Here is a 10,703-nt window from a genome sequence, read left to right as displayed (position 1 = left end):
TCAGATACGGCGCGAAGATATTGAGTACTTTTGGCCTTTAGTTCAGCATTCTTGGCCAGCAAAGAAAGGACCTCGGAGTGGATAACTTTCAACGTCGCTTTAAAATCGGCAGAAAGATTGAGCGACGGAAGTGTCAGTGCTTGCTCCAACTTCGCATTCAAATGCTCAAGTTTATTCTTGTGTCTGGCAGCACTAGCCCTACCAATGTCCATATCCATGAAGGACACGTACTCAAATATCAACTGCTTGAGGAACTTCAAATCTTCCTCTGAAAAAGCAGCAGGACGATCAGATGGAGCAGGGCGAGATGTCTTGATTTGCCCCCAGGAAGCGAACAAGTCTTGGATAGAACGCACAATCTTGTCAGCATCCTGCAAAGAAAATTGCCAATGTTGAAGATTCTCACTACAACGAACAAGATGAAAATAAAAGTGAAGCAAAGATTACCTCATCAACAATCGTGGAAGATGGCATATCCTCAGCCAAATCTGCCACCTGCGACTCCTCCATTCGTGAGGACTTCCCCTTGTCTGAACGAGAAGATGTTGCCATAATGGGCAGACTCATAGGAGTATCTGCAGAACTCAAAAGCAACAAATCAGAAACCAATAGCACAAGCAAAGGTAAAACATCAAAAAACTGAATTACCTTCTGCTTCGATGTTTGGGGGGTTGACGCCTTGGGAAGAAGGTGGCTCATCCATGGGTTGTGATGAGGATTCTGGGACTGAAGATGTCTCTTTAAGCGTAGTCCCCTCATCAACCGATTTGGATGAAGCAGCCTCAGCGGAAGATGATGGAGCAGGAGCTACTGATGTCAAAGCCTTTAAAGGAGATGCTGAACTTTTCTGAGAAGTTCAAATAAATCATCAGCACACAGAAAAGTTTCAAGTATGGAAAAGTATGCTTGTGAGTAAACCAATTTAATTACCTTCCTCCTGATGATAAGAGGTGTATCATCATCATCATCATCATCATCATCAACATCATCCTCCAGAATGGGAGATGTTGAGGCTGACCGTTTGCGGCTTGGGGCACTCTTGGCTGTAGTAGGCTTGGCAGGGAGAGAAGAAGATGGACAAGCAGACTGTTTAGCGCGACGAGGAGGAGAAGGACTCCGAATGGACAAAGGAGTGACTAAAACAGGAGGAGGGGAAGAAATGCTCGGCTGGTCCAGTGAATGAAAGGCACGATTGGCATCAGTCGCAAACAATCTGCGCTTCACCGACGGCCAGAGCTGTTCAAAAAGAGGATGGATGGCGTGGCTAGAATTGAAGGGGGCTAATGAAAAATAGCTTGTTAAAAGAAGATTGCGAGCATTTATAGCCTCTGCCTCCGCCTTATTAATAATATGAAAGCTGTCAATCAAGTTCCTCGAATAGCAAGGAGGAACAGGCCAAGTTTGGCCGAAACCAAGTTGGCGAGCAAAAAAATTGGGGAGCATAAATTTCTACCCCTGCCTTGGCATTGGTCCCAGTTAAAATATCATGAAATAACTCCCTCCCGATTAAAAACTGGATCCAAATGAGCAGAGAGGTGCTCGCGCTGTCTATAGTGGAGGGGGGATGCACATAGTTTGGAGTCAAAAAAGGAGGAAAAGGAAAGAAGGAAGGGATTGAATTCAAAGAATAAAAGAATGAAAAAAGTCCATTCTAGACATATTTACAAGAGCCAAGGGCTCAATGGCTAGCCCATAGCAGCTAGCAGAGGAACGAGAAATTGATGGAGTACCAAACAATGGAAAATAGGATCTCAACCACAGTTGAGTGAACCAAAGAGGTCCACTACCAATAGAAGATGCATCATTCTTCAATTGAGTTTGAAGAGAAGCCATGCCTCTATAAAGAGCAGCCAAAAAGAAAGAACATAAATTCAAAGGCCTGTCACGCTCTAATTCGTGCGCTATGGGTAAATAACTAAGGAAGGGCTTTATGCTTGGCACACACAAAACATATTTACAAAGCCAAACCAGAAGAAAGGCCACTCGCTCAGTATGGGAAGGCTCAGCGCTCGAATGATTATGAAAGGTTTGCAGGATTGAATAAGACTCGGTGTAGTTTTTACCAAACTTTGGGGTGCCACTAGAAACCAAGATACCAGGAAAAATGGTATCGCCCAAAGGTGGTAGATTCACTAGGGCCCCAACATCCCTTAAAGTAATAGACATGGGGCCAAGAAGGAAAATAAAGGTATTATACTCGGAAGACCAAAAACTCAAAGCGATCAAAAAAAGTGCTAAATCAAAAGTAGGGGGTTGAATAGAGATTTCTAACAAATCAGAAATCCTAGCATTATCAAAAAGTGCCTTAGTAGGACCATGACTCACAAGACGAGCATGCCACCTACGGAAAACTACATCAGATTTAGGCCAAGTGCGAATACCTCTTTCGCGAAGTGGCCCCAGCGGCAGAGAGTTTAGAAATGGAGGGCCTTGAGTACAAGGAAACAGCTGGCCCACCGCCGCCTGTTTGACTGCCTCTACATTGTTGAAGAAAGGACCTAGGTAGAACTCATTGAGTTCGACATTGGCGGGCGCGAGAAAACTCGGAGTTATGTATGGACGACTGAGAAGTTTCTGAAAGTCATCAAAACTAAAGGAGTCGCCAGCTTGAGATTGTGAAATAGCCATTAGGGATGAAACGGAGTTTTTTCAAAGTTACGTAGCAGGGAAGCAAAAGATGAACAGTAAATCGTGGAAGAGACGCGAAAAAGTGAGGCGTGGTTTAATGGTGCAGTGAAATGACGTGTTTGGGGGTTATAAGGGTTTGCAAAACGTCGCACCTTTTCAAGCTATGGAAGAAAACAATGATTGAAATTCTTGGGAATTTCGAATGTTGCTGGAAACACAAAGTGAATATGGGAAAATTTAATAATTGGTATTAATTCTGCCATATTGGGGGGTAATTGTTGACACATAAAAATTCAGCCCAAATCGAACGGCCCAAGGAATGAAGCCCAATTGGAGGGTCCCCAAATCAGATAGCCCAAAGAACAAAGCCTAATCAAACAATTCAAGACGAAGGCCCAAATAGGAAGGCCCAAGAACGCGGTAACACCATCGTCCAAGTTTGTAAGTCGCCCAGAATCTGAACGAATGGAGTGCCATGCAGTCGTCCAGAGATGTTACTCTATTCTCGCCCAAACCTTCAAGTCGCCCAAAGTCTTAGCAAACATAAAGTGTTGTGTTTATCAAGAAGTGCAGTTATTAAAGCAGTTATTAAAGCAGTCCTATCACGTTCCACGATTCAAGGAATTCAATCGAAAACGGTTGAACGACGAAGAGTAATGACAGCAGTTAAAAAAGGCAATTTCATGACAAATTGGCCATTACGAAGAAAGTGGGCAGTTGTAGAACGATCAAGCAGTTTTTAGGCAGTTGATCACAAAGAGATCATCCATGGAGTATAAAAGGAAGAAAATACATATAGCAAAGAAACCGAATCAAAAACTCTCGAACAGAGAACATTTAATTTTAAATTCCTTAGCTTAGCTTTAAACACTTCTTTCAGTAACTCGTGTGCTTGCGCCCCTTGGAGGCATTCTGTTTTTAATTTCCAATTGTAAAGTCATCGCCAATAAAAGAACACCCCTTTTTAGGACTTTGTTTCAAGAGGTTTGTCCCTTACACAATCGTCTGATCCCTTTTAATTGTTAGCGACGAACCCGCGCGAAACAGTGATAAACAGAAATTGGCATCAGCATGGTATTATTATGCGACTTATCAACCAACTTATTCTCATGGAAGTGCAAATTTCTTGGGCTTTCCTTGGATTTTAGGTAATATTTTGCTTGAAATTAAGTCAGTCAAAACAATAAACTTAGGGTCTGTTTGGGAGTGATTTTGAAAATTGATTTTTTGACAATTAAGAGAAAAGTGTGGTCCACCTGTAAGAGAAGAAGTCAAATATGACGGCTGAAATAGGAAAATAACGGTTAAAAATCAATTTTTGAAAAGAAAAAATCACCCAAAATAGGCTTTTAATGGACATCTCTAGTCGTAAGATTCATTCTAAGAACGTTAATTAAGTATAGACTTGAATGATCTATTGAAATATTATTAAGAGCACTAATTGAGCTTTCAAGTGTCTTTAGTCAGCTTTTGTGAAAATTGTACTGATTGATCTTTCTCTAATTACCCATTATCTCAAATAAAAACCATTTCACTATCAATTACAACCCCTAAAATAATGACTTACTTTTAATGTGTAAGTTTTTTAAACTAAAAAATTAGATAATCGATAAAAAAAAAAAAAAAAAAAACAGTTACTTACAAGAATCTTTTAGGCACAATAAAATATTCTCTAAATGATGAATCACGTAGAGTTTGAAATGATAGTCTTGACATTGACACGATTATTAATAAAATAAGTTAATGAGCTAAAAATAATGTAATTTACCTTTTTGACTATACCAACAATCAACGTGCTGAAAGTGACTATTTTAAGTATTCATTAAGTTGATTACGTGCCGAATTTTTCTAATGCAATTATATAACCTGTTTGTGGTGAGAAGAGCATTAAAGAGACAATTAGGATTCATGAATCTAACATAAGAATTACTTGGCTATGGTTAATAAAATAATTTGTATGTAAACCCAAAATTTATCTCACTTTTTAAATTATCCAAAAATTACTATTACAAAACTCTTTTTTTTTTTTTTTTTGAAAAATAGGACTCAAATAGGGGCTAAATCTCCACAACTTGGAGATTACTACAGTTGGACTGGTCAAGTACATTATCACTTTTAAGCTCAATAAACTGGAACTAAGATAATATACTTTATTCCTCCAACACGAAATAATAAATTAAAATTTAAAACCTAACAGGCTTACACGCTATCACCTATACATACACCATCTAACTAAAATATTTAAAAAAAAAAAAAAAATTAATAACAACAGCAACAACTACGAGGTATAGATACACTCAAACAAAAAGTAAAATAAAATAATAATTTACAAATAGTTGCATTAATGATGAGCTGTAATTAACAATAATTGAATGCCCCGCTAAGCTTCACCTCTCCCACTTCGCCTCGCCGGCGAAGGTTAAACGAAGGTAGACGGCGAATCCTTGTCGAGGTCCCTAGAAGTTTTAGAGGAAGCCGGGAAGGCGGCGTACCTGGACGAGAAATTCCTTGACATATGATAATACCCGTCCTCTTCCTCAGAATTACCGCTCTGCCCCGGCCCCTCGTCGAAATTCATCGCGTAACTCAGTGGATCGTATTGGTGATTCACATGCTTGCTATTCCCGCTCCGGTTCCGGTTGAACCGCCGTATAAAAGTCTTCCATCTCGGACCGGCGATGAGTTCCGACCACTCGCGAATCTTCTTCACCGCGGTGACTCCCCGGATCCACAAGGAAATGTTTCCAATGTTCTGCGTTCGGATTTTCCACCAGGTTATTCCTTCGCCGTCCGGCGAGGAGTTACCTAAGCACGGTAAGGAGAAACAACAGCGATTTTTCTGAAAAAGCGTATCGGATTCTTCGTGGATTGTTTCTGCATATTGATGCGAAAATTCACGAGTCTCCATAGACATCCCGATTACATACACCTATATACGAACACGAACGGGTTATTTTTATGAACATGAATGTGAGCGTTTTTGAGAGAGAGGGTTTGGACTATTTCTCTCTTTATCCTGTAGTTTTCGTACTGTCTAGAAGAGGATGAGATTTGCAGCGTGTAACGGCCAATCAGCGACGATATATATCATTAGGGAGTTTATTTTATAAATGGTCATCAGAATTCGAACGAAATTCCAAATTTGTCATTAAATTACTTTTGTAAAATAATGCATAATTGATTACTCTATTTGCAACGTTGACAAGATCGACATGTTAAACAGACACATCGGCTAACGATTTTTGTGTGAGTGTCGCGAAATTTCATATCTTCAAAATATAAACTCGATTTTAAGAGGAAAAACTTCAATTTCAAGAAAGGAAAATTGAAACTACTCTATTTCGCCCTACACTACTATTCATCGTTGATGTTAGCAAGGAGGAATTGATCGCTTTAGTGCCCGTTACTAGAAAGTTTTTTATTGGTAGTGCATGTTTGATAAGTGATTAAAATAAAATTTAAGTGATTATATATTATGAATCCACCTAAATGTTTAGATAATACATTAATAGTAATTGTAACTCTTAAAAAATGTGGTAACAAAAATATGTTTAACCAGAGATGATTAAATTATAATCGCTTATACACTGGATATCGTATAATAAAGCTAATGGAGACTAAATGTAATACTAGTTTACTTTAATAACTAAATAGGTCACAAAAATACTTAATGACATATTTGAAATTTTTCTTGAACTTCACTGACCATCAGTGAAATTAAAATCCGTTGATATTATCTGCTTTCTTGAAAGACTTGTTTACCCTCGGTAGTGGAATTGAATAGCGTTTAGGGAAAAGGGTGTATTGGCAAAAGACCAATATAAAGATTGGAGCGGGGTTCTAGTCTAGTGATATGGCCTGTGGCCCAATCGCCCAATTCCCTGTTTCTTTTTCTTTGGTTAAAATTGACATTATAATTCATGACATGAAATTCTTGAGTTTAAATTAATTATAATGATAATCCGATATCGTGAACCAATTTGGTGAAGATCTAGCCTTCTAATATGTTGTTCGTGTCAATTGTGTCAAATATTCAATAGATTATTGTTTCGCGTGGGTAGTCGCTAACAATTAAAAAGGGATCAGACGATTGTATAAGGGACAAACCTCTTGAGACAAAGTCTAGGCAGTGACTTTACAATTGAAACTTAAACAGAAATGCCTCCAAGGGGCGCAAGCACACGAGTACTGAAAAAAAATGTTTTAAGTCTAAACTAAGAAATTGAAATTACATATTCTCTGTTTGAGAGTTTTTGATTCGGGGTCCTTTGCTCTATGTCTTTTCTTTCTTTTATATTCCTTTGATGCTCTCTTTGTGATCAACCTCTTAGAAACCGCTTAATTGCTTTATAACTGTCAACTTTTTTTATGGTGGCCAACTTATCATGAAATTGTCGTCTCCAACTGCTGTCATTACTCTTTGTCGTTCAATCGTCCTCAACTGAACATCCTTGAATCGTGGAACGTGATAAGATTACCCAATAACTGCTTCGATAATTGCACTTCTGGATAACCATAACATCTCATGTTTGTTAAAATCCTGGGCGATTCGAAAGTTTGGGCGAGAACATGGTCATAACTCTGGGCGACTGCAAGGCACTTCATTTGCTCAGATCTTGGGCGTCTTGTAAAATTAGGGGATGGTGTTACCGCGTTTGTGGGCTTCCACCGCATTCACTAATAACCCTATTTGGGCCTTTATCCTAAATTACCCAGTTGAGCTTCATTCTTTGGGCTATTTGAATTGGGCTGCACTTTTAGCATGTCAACAATTACCCCCCACTATGGCAGAATTAGTACTAATTATTAATTTTTGCCTATTCACTTTGTGTTTCCCAACAACATTTGAAATTCTCAAGAATTTCAATCATTATTTTCTTCCATAGCCTGAAAAGGTGCGACGTTGCAAACCCTTATAACCCCCAAAATACAAGCCACTTCATCGCACTACTAAATCACGCCTCATTGCTTCGCGCTTCTCTCTCGCAATATTACTGCTCAACTTCTTGCTTCCCTACTACGTTTCTCGAGCAAACTTCAACAAAACTTTATTTCGTTCCTAATGGCTGCTTCACAATCCCAACCTAGTGACTCTTTCAGTTTCGAAGACTTCCAGAAACTCCTCACTCGATCATATATAACTCCGAACTTCCTCGCACCAGCCAATGCCGAACTCAATGAGTTCTATCTAGGTCCTTCATTTAATGACGCCGAGGAAGTCGAACAAGTGGCGGTGGGCCAGCTGTTCCCTTGTACCTAAGGCCCTCCGTTTCTAAACTCTTTGCCGCTGAGGCCGCTTCGAGAAAGAGGTATTCGTATTTAGCCTAAATCTGATGTCGTTTTTCGTAAATGGCATGCTCGCCTTGTAGACCATGGTCCTACCAAGGCAATTTTTGATAGTGCTAGGATTTTTGATTTGTTAGAAATCTCTCTTCAACCCCCTATTTTTGATTCAGCGCTTTTCTCTATTGCATTAAGTTTTTGGTCCTCTGAGTATAATACTTTTGTTTTCCCTCTTGGTCCCATGTCCATTACTTTAAGGGATGTTGGGGCCTTAGTAAATTTGCCACCTTTGGGCGATACCATTTGTCCTGGTATTTTGATTTATGGCGTCGTCCCAAAATTTGACAGAAAACTCACCAAGTCCTATACAAACCTACAAAGCTGTTATAATCACTTAAGCGCTGAGCCTTCCCATGCTGAGCATGTGGCCTTTATTCAGATTTGGCTTTGTAAATATGTTCTGTGTGTGCCAAGCATAAAGCCTTCTATGAGCTATTTACCTATAGCGCACGAATTGGCGCGTGGTAGGCCCTTGAATTTGTGTTCTTTCTTTTTGGCTGCCCTCTATAGAGGCATGGCTTCTCTCCAATTCCAATTGAAGAATGGTGCGTCTCCCACTGGTAGTTGGCCTCTTTGGTTCACTCAAATGTGGTTGAGAACCTATTTTCCCTTACTTGGTGCTCTATCCTTTTCCCTTCCTTCTGCTAGCTGCTATGGGCTAACTATTAGCCCATCGAGCCCTGTAAATATGTCCAAAAGGGACATTTTTTTCATTCTTTTATACTTTGAATTCATTTCCTTCTTTCTTTCCTTTTCCTCCATTTTTAACTCCAAATTATGTGCAACATCCATCCACTCTGGACAACGCGAGCACCTCTTTGCTCGTTTGGATTCAGTTTTTGACCGGGAGGGAGTTGCTCCATGATATTTTGACTGGAACCAATGCTAAAGTTGGGGTTGAAATGTATGCTCCTCAATTTTTTGCTCGTCAACTTGGTTTTGGCCAAATTTGGCCTGTTCCTCCTTGTTATTCTAGAAATTTGATAGATCACTTCCACACTATTAATAAAGCAGAGGCAGAAGCTATAAATGCTCGCAATCTTCTTTTGATGAGTAATTTTTCATTAGCCCCCTTCAATCCTTGCCATGCCATCCATCCTCTTTTTGAATAACTATGGCCATCAGTGCAGCGCAAATTGTTTGCAACTGATGTCAATCGCGCTTTCCATTCACTGGATCAGCCGGACATTTCTTCCACTTCTCCTGTTTTGGTCACCCCTGTGTCTATTAGGAGTCCCTCCTCTTCTGTTCGTGCTAAACAGTCTGTTCATCCATCTACTTCTCTTTTTGCCAAACCTACTGCAGCTAAGAGTGTCCCAAGCCGCAAACGGCCAGCTTCAGCATCTCCCATTTTGGAAGATGATGATGATGATGACACTTCTCTCATTGTCAGGAGAAAGGTAATTAAATTAGTTTACTCACAAGCATACCTTTCTATACTTGGAACTTTTCTATATGCTGATGGCTTATTCGGATTTCTCAGAAAAGCTCAGCCTCTCCTTCGAAGGCTTTGGTGTTGGCAGCTCCTGCTTCATCACCTTCTGCTGAGGCTACTTCATCCAAACCAGCTGATGAAGAGACTACGCTTAAAGAGACACCTTCAGTCCTAAAATCTTCATCACAACCAATGGATGAGCCACCTTCTTCTCAGGGTGTCAACCCCCCAAACGTTAAACTAGAAGGTAATACATTTTTTGATGTTTTACCTTTGCTTGTGCTATTGATTTTTGATTTGTTTCCTTTTGAGTTTTGCAGATGCTCCCATGGGTTAGCCCGTTGTGGCAAAGTCTTCTCGCTCAGATAAGAGGACGTCTTCACAAGTGGTAGAGCCATAGGTGGTAGATTTGGCTGGGGATATGCCACCTCTCAAGATTGCTGATGAGGTAACCTTTGCTCCACTTTTACTTCCACTTTGTTCATTGTAGTGAAAACCTTCAATGTTGGCAACTTTTTTTGCAGGATGCTGATAAGATTGTGCGTTTCATCCAGGACTTGTTCACTTCCTGGGGGCAAATCAAGACGTCTCGCCTTACTTCAACTAGTCGTCCTTCTGCTTCTTCAGAGGAAGATATGAAATTCCTCAAGCAGTCGATATTTGAGTATGTGTCCTTTATAGATATGGACATCGGTCAGGCTAGTGCTGCCAAACATAAGGATAAGCTTGAGCATTTGAATGTGAAATTGGAGCAAGCATTGACACTTCCGTCGCTTAATCTTTCTGCTGATTTTAAAGTGACGTTGAAAGTTGTTCATTTCGAGGTTCTCTCCTTGCTGGCCAAAAATGTTGAACTGAAGGCCAAAAGTACTCAATATCTTCGCGCTGTAACTAAAAGAGAATCTTTGCTTCTGGAGATCAACAAAGCTGAGGACGAATTGAAAGAAATCTCTTCTGAAGTCATGATTGAAGACTCTTTGATGACCAATTTGGCTGCACAGATGAAAGAGTTTCAAGCAAAGATGGACGACTATAAGGTGAGAATGACTGCCAAAAAACGCAATGCCTCCCAAGGAATTGAGCGAACCAAGTCTTTGGTTGAGCAGTACAAAAAGCTAGAGGTTGATGATGATTTTGTGGCTGAGTTGAATGTCATTTTTTCTCAGCAGAGCGAGAATTGGGGGAGACTTAGGGAAATGATTCGTTCAGTCTGGGGTGATTTGTAATTAAGACATCTAATGCCTTAACTTTTCTTTTTGTAATTTCATATTAATTTTCCCCTTGTAATCTCGTTCTG

General features: G+C 39.9%; 1 protein-coding gene across 1 annotated transcript; it reads right to left on the bottom strand.

Moving 5' to 3' along the window:
• Positions 1–4,755: 4,755 nt before the first annotated feature.
• LOC111401682 lies at positions 4,756–5,701 on the bottom strand. The gene has a single exon (XM_023029540.1). The coding sequence runs from the start codon at positions 5,540–5,542 to the stop codon at positions 5,048–5,050; it is 495 nt and encodes a 164-aa protein (XP_022885308.1). The 5' UTR covers positions 5,543–5,701; the 3' UTR covers positions 4,756–5,047.
• Positions 5,702–10,703: the final 5,002 nt, after the last annotated feature.

This window comes from Olea europaea, chromosome 10, assembly GCF_002742605.1.
Source record: "Olea europaea var. sylvestris chromosome 10, O_europaea_v1, whole genome shotgun sequence".
NCBI lineage: Eukaryota > Viridiplantae > Streptophyta > Magnoliopsida > Lamiales > Oleaceae > Olea > Olea europaea.
The sequence above is the reverse complement of the archived record's forward strand: the minus strand, read 5'-3'. Positions and strand labels throughout refer to the sequence as shown.

Excerpts from the sequence above, each read along its gene's own strand:
- LOC111401682 (XM_023029540.1), bottom strand. The coding sequence starts at position 5,542 with ATGTCTATGGAGACTCGTGAATTTTCGCATCAATATGCAGAAACAATC.